The following is a 19,578-nucleotide window of genomic DNA, read 5'->3' as shown; positions in this document are numbered from 1 at the left end:
TTTCAGAATATCTTAAACTCTTTATTCCCTACCATTGACATTTTGTCTTTCGTCTTCTTTCAAAGTTTTCTACAATTTCCAACTTATATCTGTATTTAATACTGCTTTATTCTGCTAGACATTAACTGACTGCTTTCCTAAATCTAAGGATTATATAGTTTTAGTATAAATATATATCACATATTTTCGTAAAATTTTGACAAAACCAAATAAGCATGCCTTGTTTTAAGTCCATGCTCTTCCTACTGTTTATAAAATCTGATTTAATGATCAAAATTCTTGGTTGCCACTCTTCAGTCACACAGCCTTCCTTCTGCACTGCCACTCAGTGTTTACATAATGAGCAATAGAAAACCAAGGACATTAAGTTATTCTTAGTTCCTTCTTTTGACACTATATGATACTGTGAACTTAAAAAAAAAAAAAAAAAAAAAAAAGAGGAACAAATACATCCCAAACTGAATACATTCAAATGAGCTGAATTCTGTCACCACGGAAGGCCACAGTTCACTTTTAACTATGCTGCCACTGCACAAAATACTTGAAAATTATTTTGGGATTGTTTTCAAAGCCAGCTGTATATGTTCTGTATTACCTAAATTTAGTTATTTTTTTGAAAGTGGAATTTGGTGAAGACAGACAAGTTTGTTAATACTCTTTTTAAACAAGGTACAAACACAAAGTTAGTAGTGCATTACTTAAGTTAACTTTGCAAAACTCAAAAGAGCAAACCCAAGAGGCTTTGGGCAATGGTTGGTGGCTGACATTAGAAAACAATGTTGCATGGTCACTATGCAGGTAACATTCACTTCGCTGTCTATGTTCTGGCATATTTGTTTAAAGTGACATTCTGAGAGTTAATACGTACTCTTTTTTAAAAGAAATACCATTCTTAAAAAAAATCTTAATCCTTTAAAGTATCACTGTCAAAATAAGTGCTATGCAAGGGCTCTGTTAGAAAGTAGTTCTTTATCAATAAACACTATTTTTAAAAACCGGGAAGCACATAACTATTTGCTTTCAGGCTTTTAAGTCTTAATTGAAGATAAAATAATCTGAAAGTTCTAAGGTACTAAAAACAAAAGAGCAACCCCAAATGTAATAAAAACACATCAAGAACCAAACTACAATTTCTGAGCTGCACTGTTTATTTTGCTGCTTGAGCCCTAGGTGACAGTGTGCCACTTCGAGAACGGGTCATCTAACCTTTACTAGCTGCAAGTACAGAAATAGACGGACACATTTTTGAAGAATTGACATTTTGCAAAATGCAGCAAACGTTTTTCATTTATACACAAGAAAAGGAAGTGTTCAAAAGGGTATGAATTTCAAGTTATTGCAGGTTATTTGTGAGAGAATTTCTGCAGGAACAACATGTTTAAATTTAACCAACGGTAGCGTGTCAGTGTGTTTAAAATCATGACAAAATTCTTCATTCTGGTCATGTTGCCCATGATAGATTATTACGGTGTTGTATATTTAGGGCAAGATGTCAACACAGCATAAATCCCATGGTGTTTTGGTTTTCTTCTGGAGATTAAAGCTGTTTTTCTTGGGATAAATGCAGCAGCAAAACACAAACCAGTTGATCAAAAAAGCACTTCTGCCATAACTCCAATCACTCTCAGGACACACCAACCCACAGGAGTTTGCCTTTCCAGTCCTTAAGGATCACATCTCTGCACTGATGCCTTAAGCACGCCTGCAAAGCTTGTTTTCCATTAAGCCAGTTTACTGACCACAGCCTGGTTCAGAGAATTTAGTTGGTTGGTCCATTTATCTAGTGCAGTGTATCGGGCACCACCCCTCTTCTGATGATCCAGTTCAAGGAGTTGGTTAACTTGATCAATTCGGCCATGAATAGTGCTAGAACCAAGTAAGAAAACAAGGTTTCTAGTCATTTCTGCTAAGCACAATCCACAGAACACCACACCACCAACAAACACACACAACATGCAACCCATTTGCCTACTTGTAATGAGTGACTTTAGTATTATTGTTATACCATATTGCCTTATTCAATTCTTAAAAAGATAACAGATGTTAGCTTCATCATGTTCCACCAGACTGATATCTACATCCTGAAAGGTAATGACATAGGCCATGCTTTCAAAGCACACTGCTTTTAATAATATCAAATCTGTTGTGTAACAGATAGTGCTTACACCCCATAGGCTGGACATGGTGGTACTTATCTTTAAACCCAATGCTTGGAAGGCAGAAGCAGATGGCCTAGTCTACAATAGTAAATCCCAGGCCAGCCAGAGCTACATAGTGAGACCCTAAATAAATAAAAATAAGAGAAAGAAAAACTATCCAGAAAATAATTTTAATCTTTTTTTTTTTTTCCATTTAAAAATAAAATGTGTCTGTGGGGTGGTGGCGAACCCCTTTAATCCCAGCACTGGGGAGGCAGAGGTAGGTGGACCTCAGTGAGTTCAAGGTCAGCCTGGTCTATAGGGCAAGTTCCAGAACAGCCTGGAATGTTAGACAAAGAAACTTTGGGGTGGGAGGCTGGGGGAGTGACATGCATGCCATGTCACACTAGTGAAGGTAAGAGTACAACTTCTGGAAGCTGCTTCTTCCCTTTCACCTTGGGGTCTTAGGATCTATCTCAGGGTCAGGGTTATGTCCTGACTGCTTTACCTTGCTGAGCCATGCGACTGGTCCAGTAAATAATTTCTTAGCAGTATATAAGTCATATATCAAATGAGAAACCTGTCTGAAAAATGACTTACAACCTTTCCAGAGATGATGTGTTCACTATGTTCATTCATTTATAAATGGGAAAAAAAAAAATCACATATGTATCCGTATTTTTTGTTTATTTTTTTTTTTAATGGCAAATCAATAATTGAGGTGTTCTCCTTGCCATCACAGTCCAAATTTTATGGTTATATGAATGAGAATGGTCCCCATAAGCTCATACATTGATACATTGAATTTTTATTTGGTCTCCAGTTGGTGGAACTGTTTGGGAAGGATTAGGAAGTATGTCAAAGGGTAGGCTGTAGGTTTCAAAAGACTGGAGCCATTGCCAGAGTTTCTCTCGGCCTCCTACTTGCCAATACATGTGAGCTTTCGGCTATGCCTTTGTCTGTCATCATGGACTCTTTAGTCTCTGAAAGCATATTCCAATTAAATGCTTTGCTTTCTAAGTTGCCTTAGTCTTGATGTTTTATCACGCCAATAGAAAAGTAACTAAGACAGTTTCCAACATCTTGCAATTTAAAAAGTTGCCAAGGGGGTTGAAGAGAGGGGTTAGTGGTTAAAAGTACTTGCTGCTCTTCTAGAGAACGAGTTTAGTTCCTAACACAGATGCTCAGTGGCTCACAATTGTCTGAAATTCCAGCTCTAGAGGCCCTAACACCCTCTTTCAGTGCACAGAGGCACCTGTACTCATATGTACACACCAGACACACACTGTAAGAATAAAAAGCAGCCAAGTACTTACTTATCCAGTATGCACTGCACCAGCAAGCTTTCCACATCAGCTACATCTATGTTTAGCTCCTAAGACAAAAGAGCTCATTATGTAACATATTTCTGCTAGTTAACATTTAAAAAGACTTCATTATTCTATATAATCATTTGGCTTTAATCTATACCATTGAAAGGAATGACAATAAAGGGGAGTTTCATTTTTTTTCCCTTCTTTACCATGAGGAAGATTTAATCCAGGAACCCCCACATACTGGGCAAGTGCCCTTTTACTGAGTTATGATCCCATCTGTGAAGAGAAATTTTATTTTTGGATGATCCTGGGCACTGAACCTAGCTAGGGTCTTGTGTATTCACTATACATCTTTTCACATTTAAGATATGTTTTCAGTAAAATAGCCAGGCTGGCTTAAATTTACTCTGTAGCCAAGGTGGGCCTTGAATTTATAATCCTCCCACCTTAACTTCCTAAAACACTGGAATTAAATTTACTGTTCCAGGCTTGGCTTCAGGTCTTTAAAAAGCGATCACCATATCAGAGCATCTTGGAGAATATGAGTGTGATAAAGGTTACTTCTGTCACCTTTTTTTCCCTTTGGTGCTGGGGACTGAAGTACTATGAACCTGTTTGTTGATAGCAGGCAAGTGCTCTGTACTGAGCTATGCCTTCAAGGGCTCTTCTAACTTCTGTTTGCAGTGGTTGGGACTGGGCCTTTACTAACACTTCACTTTCATCTCCCTGAGAATAATGGAATCTTAAAAATGCAGTGATTTATAATTTCTTTCATATATTAAAATTCTTTTCTCTTAAAACAATTTCCATTAAATAAGACTGAAACATTCACATTAAATTTAAAGCTTTGCCTAGGAATGGGGTGGCTCAAAGCTTTAAGTTGGCACTTGGAAGGCAGAGGTAAGAGAATTAGGAGTTCAAGATCATCCTCAGTTATACAGTGTTACATGAACTCATACACAAACACATGCATGCATGTATGCATGTACACACAAAATAAGAAGTTAGACTGGGCAACATGAAACCCATGTTTCAAAAATCTTTCCAAAGTGAAGCCCTAAAGTTATAATCTACTGAAAAAAAAAAAAAAAAAAAAAAAAAAGTTACAAGTCAAGTTAGTCACTTTAAAAAAAGATAGGTCTACAATTGTAAGCACAAATTATAAACACTAAAATCCACAAATACCTTAGAAATAAAAGGAATATGTATTCTTGTGTAAGGCTTAATTAACTTTATGAGCACTTGTGTTCTGATGTTTCTTAAAAGCTCTGAAAGACAAAGAGAAAAATAACATTGTGAATGTCTTTGTAACTTTATAACAAGCCATGTAAACGAGCTATACAATCTACCTTCCCAAACCTTTGTAAAGACACAAGGTGTTTATGTTTTAAAAACCCAGGCATGACAAAAGCAGTCTGATTATAGGCTCTCTCCCAGTTTCTGGTTCTCTGATTATGTTCATATTACAACTATTTTCAACTTCCACTGTTTAACATTTCCTTAACATTTAACACATTTTAAGGAAGCTCTGCCCACACAAACTGAATTACTTGTCCTAGGGCTCCCAGGTAGGTGCATTACATCCTACACTTCTATTAATTTCCATATACAGTCTTCATTATGTAGCCCCAATTGTCCTGGAACTCACAGAGATGCACCTGCCTCTGCCTTCCTAGAGCTGGGTTAAAGGAGTGCACCAATTTGCCAGGTCCACACACAATTTCTCATACACAACTTTTTTCAAAAAAAAATTTTGTGACTAGACTGGAGTTCACATATATTTTTCTGTACTTACAAATTACAGTACAAATCCAATCTCATAAAAGAAATAAAATTAAATAAAAATCTATTGAAATGCAAAGTAGAGAGCAAAAGAGCATTATTTCTGATGTCTTCTTCAAAATTTTCTGATGCATTTGATAATTAAATATTTAGTAGATTGATCCCAACAGTCATTTAAGCACCCTTAATAGTTCTTAAGTTCGTTTTTGGGAAAGGGTTACTCTATGTAGCCCTGGTTGGCCTTAAACTCAAGAGATCCACCTGCTTCTGCCTCCCAAGTACTGGCATTAAAAGCATGGACCACCACTGCCTGGCCCTCAATAGTTCCTAATAGATGGGAGTACTGAAGCTGTCAGAAGCCCCACCCAACACAGAATCCCAACGTTACCATATGCTCCGGAGAAACTCATCTGTCACATCATCATCTATGGGTAGCAGTGTATTTTCATAGCTTTTTAACAAACCTTAAAAACTAGGTAGGGATCTAAGCATCAATAATTAAAATCACAGCAACATTTACATTAGAATAAAAAGGTAAGGGACAACAAATGCCATGAACAGACTTGGTACTCATATGAAGTTTGCTAATGATTTAGACAACAGTTTCATATACCATGGTAGCTTAGAAATGTTTCTGTCCTGTGCTACGGCAATTTAATTTCATGTAACTATATTAAGAAGCACGTACTTGATAACATCAAACAATGGAGCAGAATTCAGGCTGCCAACAACATACCTTCAATGTGTTCTCTTATGAATGGATCATCCATGATGTTGCTGTGATTTGTCTTCAGAATCTTTTCAAATTCAGTGATGTCATTATTCTGATAGGCACTAAGAAAAAAAAAGTATAAATGTTGCCACATATGAAGTAATGTATCACATCATAATCCAGATTCTACTTCCCAATCTTTATAGGCAAGAGCCTAAGTTTTATTGTTTTTGTCACAGTAGTCAAAATTAAATACACACATACATAGCTTCCCAAAAAAACCATTTGCAGCACCAAATAAATTCCCCCCAAAACTTCAAAGCCTTTTTGTTTTCTAAAGAAAAGAGTAAATGAATCTTTTTATTTTGGGAGGAGATGTTATACAGATACATTAGTAATTTAAGATACTCAATCTCAAATCTTTGTTTTATTCCAAATTGACAATAAAATGTTTATTAGTTGATATTTTCAATTAAATTGTGCATTTCTGATCCTAACTGTTGTTAATGAAAGAAACCAGGTTTCATGCACATTAACCAACAAAGGAGCTTGCTTTAGCTTTCAAGTAAGAGAACATATCCTTTCTGAAGAAGATACAGAAAATACAGCTTCCTAATTTTCATCTTCTAGAAAGCTACCAGCAACTGCAAAAACTTTTCAAAAGGCTGATTCTCAAATTTTTCTAGCCTTAAAATCCCACCATCCTATCTAGCAGAAACACAAGTGACAGGAATGCCAAATGTACACATACAGAGGACACAGTGACGGAACCCCGTTGCAGAAGGCCAAAGGCTGATTTATGTCTGTATCTCTCCTACTCTTGAAAGGCAGCTACTGTGTAAGGCACTATGGGATTGCTAAAGGTGCTGAGAAGGAAGAAGCCAACCTTCTGGATATGGCACCACTGTGTGCTTTACATGTAAGACATATCATCAACCATTCTGCACGCCCTCTGCTGTGCTTCCATCTGTTGTGTCGCAATGTAACTTCATGTTAGGGGCAGGTGATTCAAGTGCTTCAACAGCAAATATTTTCCTCTAGTCTGCTGGCAACTGACTAGGAAGATAAAATTAGGAAGTATTACTTTTTAACCTGCCCAATACACTGTAATGCACAACAGGAGGTATTTTCAAGTAGTGAAAACATTGCACGTATATTTTATCTTACATACACCTATATTTTAACTGGAAGAGATTTTCCCATTAAGTAGATTTTATTTTTATTTACTTGCTTGGGTAAAAGTGTATCATTACAATAACTTTTTGAATTCCACTACAGATGTTTTTCTGGGGTAATGAGACATAAAAAATACAGCATAATTATTACTCTGTAAAGGTATGATAAAGCAATTCTTTAATGTATTTTATGATACTTAACTGATCTATATAACACTAATTTCTAATTAAAACTTTCACTATTTAGCATGCCAATGCTGAACAAAATAATTTTTAAAGTATTCTTGCCAGTTGGTGGTGGCGCACACATTTAATCTTAGTTACTCAAGAGGCAAACAGGTAGACCTCTGAGTTCCAGGACAGCCAGGACTATACAAAGAAACCCTATCTTGAAAATCAAACAAACAAATGAAAAAGTAATCTTAATGTTAAACATATTTTAAAAGTTAATTAGTAGTCAAATCAGCTCAAGATAATGTAACAAATGTATATATAAATTAAGCTACTTAAAAAAAGACTGGAGAAGTGCCCCTTCACAAAGCAAACGTGATTCAACAAACATTTAAATAAACTTAAAATGCAAGCAATGGAAGAATATGTTGATTAATATAACAATGTAAGGTATTTATAGAAAAACTTCTCCCAAAGACTTAATTATTTTTTTTTTTAAACCTATAGCTAAACTTAGGGTTTCTTTTTCAATTTCTGAAGCAAGGTCTCACTATGTAATCCCAGTTGGCTAGGAACTCACTCAGTAGACCAGCCTGGCCTCAAACTCAGAGATCCTTCTACATCTTCCTCCCAAGTGCTGGGATTAAAGGTGTGTAGCACTATGACTTGCTCTAAAAGATTTTTGAGTTTTTAATGTCATTTTAATCTTGTCATTAAGAAAGTATGCTTTTTATGCCTTTGATTACTGAAAATATTTGATCTATCTTGGACCAATTCACAATTTATTTTAGGCTTAAGCTAGGCAGAAGTATTAATATTGAGAAATAAAGTTTTGAGACCTTTACTATTAGTTAAAATTGTCATACATGTCACATACACAAACACATGGTTAATAAGAGAACAAATAAAAAACATAAATGAATATAAGAAATAAATAACAAATAAAAAAGAAAACCAAGCTGGGCTTGTTGGTACAGGCTTGAAAGAGGCAAAGGCAGTAGGATTATAAATTCAAGGCTAATCTCGGCAACTGGGTTCACTCTTTCGTATTAAAACTTAAAACAAGGAAAAACAAACATAAAACAAAACAACAAAAGCAAATGAGACTTTATACATAGTTTATGTAACAGAAACAGTACAATGTTTTTTAAAGATAAAAGGACTAAAAGGACATGAACTTTTGTGCCTTTTACACAAATGTACCAAAACTCAGAAGCTGTCCATCAACTATTCTCTGCTGTTGTCTGTCCCTCCCCTCTGTGAGCTGCTTTAAACAAATCTGCAGGGAAACAGAAATCTTACCTTACTAAATTTGTCATTGCTAGAATTTCTGGATCATTCTTATATGGCTTGGCCTAACAAAGAAAAACAAAACAAAACAAATTATGCACATGTACTGAAAGAGAACCTCTTATTTCCCAAAAGGCAATCAATTAATAAAGAGAAATGAGGAAAGTAGACATACCTCTTGTGAGTCAAATGGATTTATTCCTGATTTCATTAGCATATTTGCTAAGACCAAATATTTTAAACAAGTGGTTCGTCTTGGGCTTCCTGATTCGTCATAATTCTTGAAAGCTTCAAAAAAATCAGTATGTGCCTTTTCAAATTCGCCTTCTCTCAAGTGCATTTTACCACCACATTCTGTAAAGAATAAAACAGGAGAAAAAGAAACATTTTCAGCTCAGCAATAACAAGATTACTTTATGAATATCAAATGAAGGCAACTGCATTGGTAGCCCCCAAGCATTCCTGGTTTAATAGTATGTCCTGCATGGCAGTAGCCCATGGTAGCCCCAGGATTTAATTGTATATTCTGCATGGCTGCAGTCAGGGTATGCCCAGGATTTACACCTTCATCCTATAAAGCTAGTTCACTGAATACCAGCTGTCATTGCAAATCTTTACCACTTCAACTGCATAGGAAGTAATCTTGGTGTCAGTACAAATCAGGAGTGTTACACCAATAATGTGACTGTTCTAAATAATACCTTACTACTGTGACCTTCTTAAGACAAAGACCTGTACTAATTTCTAACAGACCACTTTAAGACTTTCATTCTTTACCATTTACTGTCAGTAAAACAGAAACAAACTAAGAGCCACATAGTCCCATGCAATGATTCCTGGTATCTTCCCTCCTACTTTTTCAACCCCCAAACTTGCCTCTGATGACACCCATGATCAGTGGGTGAGGGATGGCAGACTTGATGTGAAGTGATTGCTCATAGAGTGCTTTAAGCTTTTTGTTGTTCTTCTGTGCCGTGTACATTTGAATCTCCAAAGCATAGATTTCTAATAACTGGGTACCTTTTTTCAGGTCATCTTCTCCGTCATCGGTCTAGGAAAACAAGTATTTTAAACAAGACAGAATGCAAGGAAACCGAGAAGTTTTTATTAGCATTAACCCGGGAACCTTATATCCTGTCTGTGTAGAAATTAGCCATGACGCATTTTACTGTGTCATGGCTAATTGTATAGCTACCAAAGGAACCTCCATATGATTTTACTATATTGTTACTAGATAGGGAAAAGGTGCCAGAAGTTTTTGTGTGTATAAATATTCACGCAAAGAAAGTTCACTAAGAAAAACTTTATGTGTGGCATATGTGTTTGGTTGTGCATTCCTGTGTGTATGTCAGAAGAACACCAGGTGTCATATCATTTTCTGCCACCTGTTAGGATGGTGACCAGCAAGTCCCAGTAGTCATATTCTGTTCCTGTTCCTAGTGTTAAGATTACAGGCACACAGGCATGCATGGCCACACATTGACCTTTATCAGTGGGTGCTGTGAATCTAAATTTTGTGTCTCCACGCCTATTTAACAAAAGCATTCTTACTCACTGAGTCACTTCCCCAGACCCATGCATTAAAATTTGATGTTGGAAGGCCCTTGCTGTCATGCCATTCCTCCTTCACATGGCCAAGTAGAGAACCAATTCCCACAAGTTGTTTTCTGACCTCGGTGTGCACTACGTGGCATGCACATGCTTGTATACCCCTCACCCATTTAAATGTAATTAAAACAATCAATGTAGCTTTATATTTTTAGTTAGAAGATAAGGGTATCTTCCTTAAATCTTCACAACTGCTTTAAATCTATATATTCAATCAAGATGCACTTTCTGAGTGCATCTATCTAGGGAAACTTTCTTATCTCAACCTTTCTTCAGTATGTCAAGGACATCACACAGTGGCCCTGAAAGATGCTCTCCAAATGTGAGCCTTAGGTAATATATGGCCTATAGTAATATAGCTATAAATATTACTAAACAACAAAAAATCCACACATGCACTAAACCAAATTTATTGTTCAAGCCTTTGAACTTAAATGCAGTTTAGTTATCCACTAATAAATTATAACCAGATTACCATGCATCTGTCTCAACTTAATTTCTCTTACATTAGAATACACAACTGCTGTATTGGATTGTAGACATACAGACCATCACTCCAAATTGTATCTGAGAATAATGTTACAAATGACTTTTATGTCATATAGGAGAATATATTTTTAAAATACTTATGAAAAAAATTCCTCCTCCATATTCTTAGAACAAACAAATAAATACCAAAGCTTACTACATATTACTACACAGTATAAATTTACTACATAGTAGAAGGAACTTAGTTGCTCACTGGTAACTATAGCTTGCTCCATAAAGGGTAAGAATTGAAACAAGCATGTGGATCAGTGGTTCTCAACTTGTGGGTCACAACAACTAGGGTGGTGATGGGGAATATCCTTCTGTATGTTGTTTCTCTTATTGGTTGATGAATAAATGCTAATTGGCCAGTAGCTAGGCAGGAAGTATAGGCAAGGATACCAGACTAGGAGAATTCTGGGAAAGGAAAGGCAGGGAACAATTGCCAGGGAGATGCCATGTAGCTACCATGAAGGTAGGCATTCTCCAGTAAATATAAGGCCATGTGGAAATACACAGATCAATAGTTATGTGTTAATAATTAAGAGACAATTAGACAACAAGATGCCCGAAACATTGGCCAAACAGTTTATAATGAATATATGTCTCTGTGTATTTATTTGTACTAAAGGGCTACGAGACCTGGTGGGACAGAAACTTCTGTCCACAGGGTGGAGTTGAACCGCCCTTTTACCGGGGTCACCTCTTATATATTCTACATATCAGATGTTTACATCATAATTAATAATAGTAGCAAAATCACAGTTATGAAGTAGTAATGCAAGTAATTTTATGGTTGGGGGTCACCATAATATTAGGAACTATCTTAAAGGGTCACAGTATTTGGAAGGCTGAGAACCACTGATTAAGACAAAGGCAGAACTCAGAAAAAGTAACCTTCACCCCAAGCAAAGCCTCCGTAAGCAGCCCAGATTGGCCTTGAACTCAGTCTTTTAAAACTTATTTCTTGAAACTTAATTTTTAGGATGGTTGCTTGAACAGAAACATTCCTAAATTAAGTGAATACTATTATTTCATAGTTTTATCATAATTAAATACTGAGAAAAAAAATGTTACCTGACAAGACTGATGTAACTGGCGTAAAATTTTTTGAAGCTTTCCATATTCTTCTCGCTCTAAATATAATTTTCCAAGCTATAAAAAATTATTAAGATTAAACACTTTTAGTAGGAGGTATTAAGTATGCTTAGGACACTTTACTCAAGGCACCCACCCACTATTCAAAAGGAGGAAGAAACGCAAACATTACCTTTGTGTTTGTCTTAAACCACAGTCTATCATTCTTAGCATCTTTCAAAGCTTCCAGTGTTGTTTCATAAAATTCCTGCAGTAAATCCATCTGACATAAAAAATCAGAATTCTATAATTGTAAACAGCAAATTTGTACCTGTTAATAAAGTTAATTTGAACAGACTAAAAGTGCATCTCTGAACTTTAATACATGTAAGATACACTATTTGCTTCTTACCAAATGTCTTCTATAGTCCAAAACATAAGAGACCATGTTTATAACTGCTAAGGTATTTTTGTTTATTTTGTAAACCCAAGAAATATATTCTCTCATGTAATTACATGGGCATAAATCCTAATGCCATAATAATCAGGTTTGTCCTTCCCAACCTAATCACTCATTTTATTTCAACAGAATGATAATGCTCTTCTCTTATACATACATTTTATTTACTCAGCCTTAACCTTCTATAGAGGAAACCCTGAGCAAACTGAGAATTCAGACTGGTGGTGATGGAGTTCACCTTACCCTCCTCTTTGAGGGATTACAGGTGTGCGCCACCACATCTCATGAATACCTTAGTATAGTCCTATTTTTCTCTCTAAATGTGATTAGACAAATAACTGGGCCACAGAGCTTTCAAGTCACAAGGTAATTGTGGAGCTGGATGGAGGAAAAAGTCTAGTGTAACTTTTCCTCCAATAAAAATCATTTTTAAAGATGGTTTTAAACCATCTTAAGCTCCTCTGCTAACCCTCTTCTATTGCAGCTTTGCTCCTGGTATCTGGATCCCTGAATCTCTATGAACCAGAGAGGAAAGAGAACCAGGAGAGCATGGGGGTCTGTCAGTCTCCTCAGAAAATGCTGCCTATTTACTCAAGATTACTGATAGAGTAAGTTAGAATGGCACCCACACAAGAGCTACTTGGCCTTTGAAAAGGCAAAACGCTTTCAGATAACAGCATACAGAAGAATACAACCTTCAAGCTTTAAAATTATTCAATTCTATTCCTTTAACACATTTAAAAACACAGTACCAAAAATGTTCTTATGTACTTGTTTTGTAAGCACAAAAAATATTCTCCCATTTAATTTAGTGTCTCATGCAGTCCAGGCTAGCCTTAAACTCACCTTGTTTCCGAGGCTGGCCTTGAACTATTTCTTATTCCTACTGTCCCTACCTGTCAAGTCCTGGAATCACAGGCATGCATGTGTCACCAGCCAGGCTGGTCTCATTGTATAGCAGAATGGCCACATATAACTTACTCTAGAACTACTATCATTAAGTTACAAGGCTATGGGCTGGAGAGGTGTCTCAGAGGTTAAGAGCACTGGCTGCTTGCTCTTCCAGAGGCCAAGTTCAATTACTGGCAACGACATGGTGGTTCACAACCATCTATAATGAGACTTGGTGCCCTCCTCTGATGTGAGGAATACATACAGTCAGAACACTGTATACATACAAGGCTATTGTCAGAATAGCCTTAATCTGCCTATTTAGATGGGAAAATACAAAGAATGGCAATAAGCTATCTCAAGAAAGACAAAAGTGTGTGTGTGTGTGTTGGGGGGGATGGTGAGGCTGATTCTGAGAACACTGGTCAGGAGTACAAAAAGAGACACTAAATGATATAGAGAATATCTTGTGTTCAAATACCAGAGGGTAAGAAAGCTTAGAAAAAAAAAGGAATGACATACATTAAACCACCATTGATTTTGTTAACCATCACACATTCTAGAAGAACCAATCTCCCTTGCCCACCTCCCTTACCACCTTCCCTTTATCAGCTATCACCATGTATCTGTGGTGTTATCTTGCTTGTACAAATAAAGCCTTGACTATAGAGCACCTATTGATATTGTCACAGGACAAGTTCTTCTCAAGGAATTTAATCTAATTAAATATTACAATTTGTGACTGATGGTCAGTATTTAACACCCCGAACTGCAAAGTGAAGACCCTGGGGGGGGGGGTAGGTGTGCAGTTTCAATGTTTATCATGTTTAGTGCTTAAGTTCAGATGCAGATACAATTTCATCAAAAACAGAGCTATGATAGGCAAATGGAATCTAAACTGAATACAGGTCTGCTCAAGTTATTTACAGGTAATATCTGAAGATACTATTAAAAGAGACTAGCCTGTATTTATTACCTTCACATGTTAATTAGTATCAGAATCAAGGAAACGGAACACATTACTTTTGAAGAGGAAAAACTCCAGTCTAACCTGTTTAGAAGTGGAGATATAATCAAGAATAGAATTAATGGACTTTTCTGAATAGTTCCTGGTTACTGCACTCCGAATATAGGTCAAGAGTTGCTTATATCTGTTCATCATTTCTGGAAAGTTTGTCTGTGAAGAAAGAAAAATATATGATTGGATACAGGACTAGGATCCAGTACAACAACTGCCCACTGAACTGGACTTCCCACAATTCCCGATATGCTCTTGTAAAGAAGAACACTACCTTGTTTGTACCTTACATACAAGATGATACAAACCAATGTCGGAATTTGGCTACTAAACAGATGACACTTGTATATTTTCCATGTTTCAAATATTCCTCTTCACTGCACAACACACTGATAGAAAACTATTAAAATATCTACTAAACAAAAGCAGATTTTAATTTTCAAACGCAGTGGTCAATAACTATGCAGATATCATCTAGTTCTCTTCTAATTAAAGATTCACCCTAACTTTCTAACATGTTTCATTTCTCCCTTGAATCGACTGGCTTTCCATAAAGTCAAAGAACCACTTCTGGTCTCAGGGTTCATCTCTCATAAGAAAATTATCCCAGAGTGTTTGGAGGATCTGGAAGAGTTGGGGGAGGGGGAACTGTACTCAGAATATATTGCATTAAGAAAATCTATTTTTAATTAAAAGAAAGGAAATTATCCCATACTTTATAGTAGACAAGGTTAATATTGCCATTGTAACATTATGTTGTATGACTGTTTATAAACTGTTTTGGGTTATTCCAGAACACAGGAAAGATTGGGAGAACAAAAGGATACCAGGGAAACGTCCAGCAGTTAGATACTTGGGGTGGGTCGTGTAAGTCAATGTTGGAGTCTGTATAATCTGGTCTAGTCTCTACAATCTCTTATTGCTACTAACCTCTTTCATTTAGTTGTTTCAGATATATTTTCTTCTGGTTATTAGGGCAAGGAATAAGAGAACGATAGCAGCAGGTATCTGCTTTTTTAACTATGGAAGTTTCACAACAACATAATTAACAAGGACTAGCCTATATGCAACCTACTAAACCGGAAGTTACAGAATGTTTCCTTTAGAAAGCAAATTGTCTCAACTTTGACCATTACATTTTAATACTAAAACAGAATTTTAGAAAAAGGTATTTCTGAATTATTTCTCACCATACTTAACTTTAAGCTCACTGTTGCAATCTGTATGTGAAATGTCCCTGCAGACTTGTGTTTGAATACCTGGCTGGTGGACTGTTTGAAAAGGTTGTGGGAGTTTCAGGAAGAGGATGCAAGTTCTTGAATGATAGCTATAAGGTTACATACCAGCCCCACTTCCTATTCACAGTTTCCTGAGTACACATGTGCACGACTAGCTTCCTGTGCCTGCCATCCTGCCAATTCTGCCTGTTGTCACACCTTCCTTGCTACGTTAGACTGTATCCCTCTGAACTGTAAGCCAAAATAAGCCCTTTCTCCCTTAAGACGCTTTTGTCAGGGTTAATATCACAGCAATGAGGAAATAACTAAGATACTTATCCTTTCCCCCAATTATTTGTGAGGGTGTGTAAAATAAAATTTGGATCACGTTAACAAATGTGGAAGCCAGAGAACAGCTTGTGTGAGTTGGTCTCCCTTTCCACCACATGGGTCCCAGGGATTGAACTCAGGCTGTCAGACTTCATGGAAAGCACCTTTCTTTATCCACTCATCTTGCTGGCTCTAAGGCAGCTGTTTTAAAAAGTTATGTTAGGCTGGGCAGTGGTGGCATATGCCTTTGATGCCAGCACTCAAGAGGCAGAAGCAGAGGCAGGCAGATCTCTGAGTTTGAGACCAGCCTGGTCTACAAAAGCTGGTGCCAGAATAGCCTCCAAAACCCTGTCTGCCACCCCCGCCCCAAAGTTATGTCAGACAGATATGGCAGTGCATTCTTTGAATCCCAGAACTAAGAAGGCAGAGGCAGGTGGATCTGTGAGTTTGAGGCCAGTCTGCACAACAAGTTTTAGGATAGCCAGGGCGAAATGGGTAAGACTCTGTCTCAAACAACAGCAAAAATGGGGGGGGGGTGTACAGGCAGGGAACTAAAAATCATGTTAATTGTAAAATTAAATTAAATTAATTAATTAAAAAATTAATTAAAGATTGAAGAGAAGAGTAAGTAAATTGGCTGCACACAGAGCAAGTGAAATAGAACCTTCTGACAGTATTGCCCAACACTACATAGCCAAACAGGGTCTATTGTGGATCTAACTAGAAAATGAGCAGACACCAGTGACTGTTCTTGTGGTCTCCTACTTACAGATGTTGTGAAGACTAGGAAGACAGTACAATGATACAGCTAACCCTTTCTTATATTTCCCAGCTCTGTTCAAGGTAAAATGGAAAAACCAAATCTTAAGGAAAGCCCAGTGTTTAAATGGACTAAAACCAAAGCCACTGTTTGATATGAAGATAGCAAGTTTTAAAGGAATCATATTTTTGTGCAAATCACAGCACCTTAAAAGTTGATATTTAGCATTTAATGTTACTTTTTTTGTTGATTCAAATCTCTGTCCCTTAAGTCACCTGCTGCTTGTTCCACATTTAAATATTATTTTTATAGTATTAAATAAAGGAAACATTGGTGTAATATAAAGATAAACAGAAAGCATAGGGACTTTGTCCAAAAGCATACTTTGAGAAGTAGAACCAGAAAGGATAAATGCAACATAGATGATTTTCCTTTGTCAACTAGATTTAAAATAGATATATAAATTATTAACATGTTTTGAATGGTTCTAATATTTGGGGTCAAAGACTTGAGCGCAAACATTTTACTGATAGTTTTTGCAGTATAGGCTTAAGGAGCCACTCTTATTAAGGATGGGAGAGGATACCACAGTCAGAGTACATCCGGAAAAGGCTATAAAAGTGGAATAAGCCAGGCCGGATGACACGGAACCAGAGTACTAACAAGAGAGGGTTCAACTTTAGATAGATGGGATAGAAAAGTGGCTAGCATAGGAAGAAGGCATTCAGAAATACAGAAACCAGAAAAATAAAGTCGTAGCTGTTTGGCAGTGACTTTTCCACCAGCCTGGTTCCTGGACTTGGTTAGCCTCTGCTCATCTGCACTCCCACTGCACTCTCTCTTAAATGTCTACCAAAGGTAGCATGGAGACACACATCTGTAATCCTAGCATCCATGAGACTGAGGCAAGTTCAAGGTTAGCCTGGTCAACACAGTGAGTTCAAGGGCAACCAAGGCTAGATAGAAAAGCTGTTTAAAGTTGAAAGAGGAAAAAAAAGTTCCTCAATCCTGTGATGTCTGCAATTTGTTCTCTTTATTATTATTATTTTTTGTGAATGTGTGTACGTGTACACTGCATGTATGTGTACATTTGTTTGTCTGTATGTCTATGTGCATAAAGGCATTCTCAAGGACCTAAAACTCACCAGTTTGGCTAGACTGGCTAGCCACGAAGCCCAGGAACCCTCCTGTCTTTATCTCTCTGCACTAGGATTACAAATGTGTGCTCAGCTTTTATATCGGTTCTAGGCAATGAACTAGGGCGTCCTTATACTTGTGAAGAAAGCCTTTACTAGGGAAGTAATCTCCCACCCCCTTTCCTCCATTTCTACCCCGCCGTCTTCACTTGTGTTTGTCTAGTTTAAGAAAAACAGATGACTGGCATTCTATGAAAATACAGCATGGCATATCCAGCTTACCTGTCACTTAACAGAGTATGTGAATACCTGCTAAATGCCAACTAAGGGGAAAAAAAGGCCTGCTTCTACAGAGCATATCGCTCACTGGTAGGGAAGGGTACAGAGAAAAGTCAATAAATAAGCAAGTCACAAAGAACAGGAACAGTACAGGTGCCAATCTGATGGGCAAATAGCATTTGAGCAGAGCCATATGGCTGAGAGAAGAGCATTTGAGGCAAAGGCAACAGCAAAAATGTCTCTGAGGGCCACATTAAAGATTTTGGATTTTACTGAGGGGCAATGAGGACCACAGGAAATTTGAAGGAAAGGATGGCATCATCCAAGTAACATATTAAAAGGATGACTCTGCTACCTAGGAGAATAACTGTAGCAGAGCAAGGATGGATGCAAGACCAGCTAACAGGCCACCACAATGATGTAGGTGAGAGATGTCAGCGTGGATCAGAGTAGCAAAGTATACTAGCATCTTCTCAAGGTACTCAAGCCTTCTTGATTTGTTGATTGATGCTGGTGGGAAGAGATACCAGAGGTGTCAGATAAGTACTTGGCCCCCAGTCAGTGGAGAAGAGCTCTTGGTAATGAAAGGAATTTTTAAACTCCAAAATACACCTCCAAAGCAAGTCTTTCAAAAACCCTACAAATAATGCACCTATGAAGGGGGCTGGAGAGATGGCTAAGTGGTTAAGAGCACTGGCTGCTCTTCCAGAGGTCCTGAGTTCAATTCCCAGCAACCACATGGTGGCTCACAACCATCTGTAATGAAATCTAGTACCCTTTTCTGGCCTGCAGGTGTACATGCAGACAGAACAGAACATGTATACATAACTAGTTCTAAAAAATATGCAGCAATATACACAAGGCACATCTAAACAATGAGTTCATCATACAGAAAACATTTTATCTTATATCGAATTAAAAAGCTAATAGTGGAGGGAGAGGACACAGAAAGGGCTAAAGGGAGGAAAGGGAAGACATGATATAACTATTTTAATCAGAATTTTAAACAGTAAGAAAAGATCAGTATTGCTATCATAGTTTTACAGTCCACACGTGGACAGACATCAATATAATGACTTTAGAGGAGGAGACATGGGATATGCAGGAGGTCTGAATGCAGTTACTCTTGAGGAGTTTCATTTCTCTAAGAATTCATCTTACCAATTTGAAGTTAATCTTGATCATCTGTTTCAGTGCTTTGAACCCCCATTCTCCCTTCTCACCTTCGAGTTCCAAAACCTAAAATGGGGAGACATTTTTAGTTTTAATATTAATACACTATGTTTGAATGATAATCAATGTCTAAGTCTTGAGTTAATTTTTATAAGCTATCCATGAAAAGTATTTTCTCCCAAATTCCCAAATTTCACTAGTTGTCAATGTAATTTTTAAGAGGATTAAGAGACTTCTTGGGATCCTTGGTTAAGTGAGCTGACTCTGTCAAATAAGAGGACATATTTGATTACACAGGCCCAGAAAGAACTCCCCTACCCGAATCATCTTCAATAAGAACCACCACTGTTTAGATGTCAAGAAGTCAATGTGATCTGTTCCCAGAAGCAACAGGATTATAGACATAATAGTGCTGAACACAAGACTGTGTGGTTGTTAGGACAAGGACCCTGCTTCACCAACAGCGTAATTAGAAAAGATAACAGAAACCTTTCTGAAATACGTGTGTGGTATCCAC

General features: G+C 37.1%; 1 protein-coding gene across 2 annotated transcripts in view; it reads right to left on the bottom strand.

The window, feature by feature from the left end:
- Positions 1–19,578, bottom strand: part of Cops2 (COP9 signalosome subunit 2) — a 31,128-nt gene continuing 11,550 nt past the window's right edge. Inside the window, exons 3-13 of one of the 2 annotated variants that reach the window (XM_051183491.1) lie at positions 19,050–19,127; positions 14,200–14,325; positions 11,991–12,101; positions 11,798–11,875; positions 9,461–9,635; positions 8,760–8,938; positions 8,597–8,649; positions 5,973–6,070; positions 4,640–4,722; positions 3,455–3,513; positions 1–1,866 (exon numbers count right to left, since the gene is read on the bottom strand). In XM_051183491.1, coding sequence (XP_051039448.1) covers positions 1,722–1,866; positions 3,455–3,513; positions 4,640–4,722; positions 5,973–6,070; positions 8,597–8,649; positions 8,760–8,938; positions 9,461–9,635; positions 11,798–11,875; positions 11,991–12,101; positions 14,200–14,325; positions 19,050–19,127 — 1,185 coding nt within the window. In that variant the 3' untranslated portion in view covers positions 1–1,721. The remainder of the gene's footprint in view (positions 1,867–3,454; positions 3,514–4,639; positions 4,723–5,972; positions 6,071–8,596; positions 8,650–8,759; positions 8,939–9,460; positions 9,636–11,797; positions 11,876–11,990; positions 12,102–14,199; positions 14,326–19,049; positions 19,128–19,578) is intronic. The other variant, XM_051183492.1, reaches the window with a different exon arrangement.

The sequence above is a fragment of the Phodopus roborovskii genome, unplaced genomic scaffold (assembly GCF_943737965.1).
Source record: "Phodopus roborovskii unplaced genomic scaffold, PHOROB, whole genome shotgun sequence".
In the NCBI taxonomy this organism is placed as follows: Eukaryota; Metazoa; Chordata; class Mammalia; order Rodentia; family Cricetidae; genus Phodopus; species Phodopus roborovskii.
The sequence above is the reverse complement of the archived record's forward strand: the minus strand, read 5'-3'. Positions and strand labels throughout refer to the sequence as shown.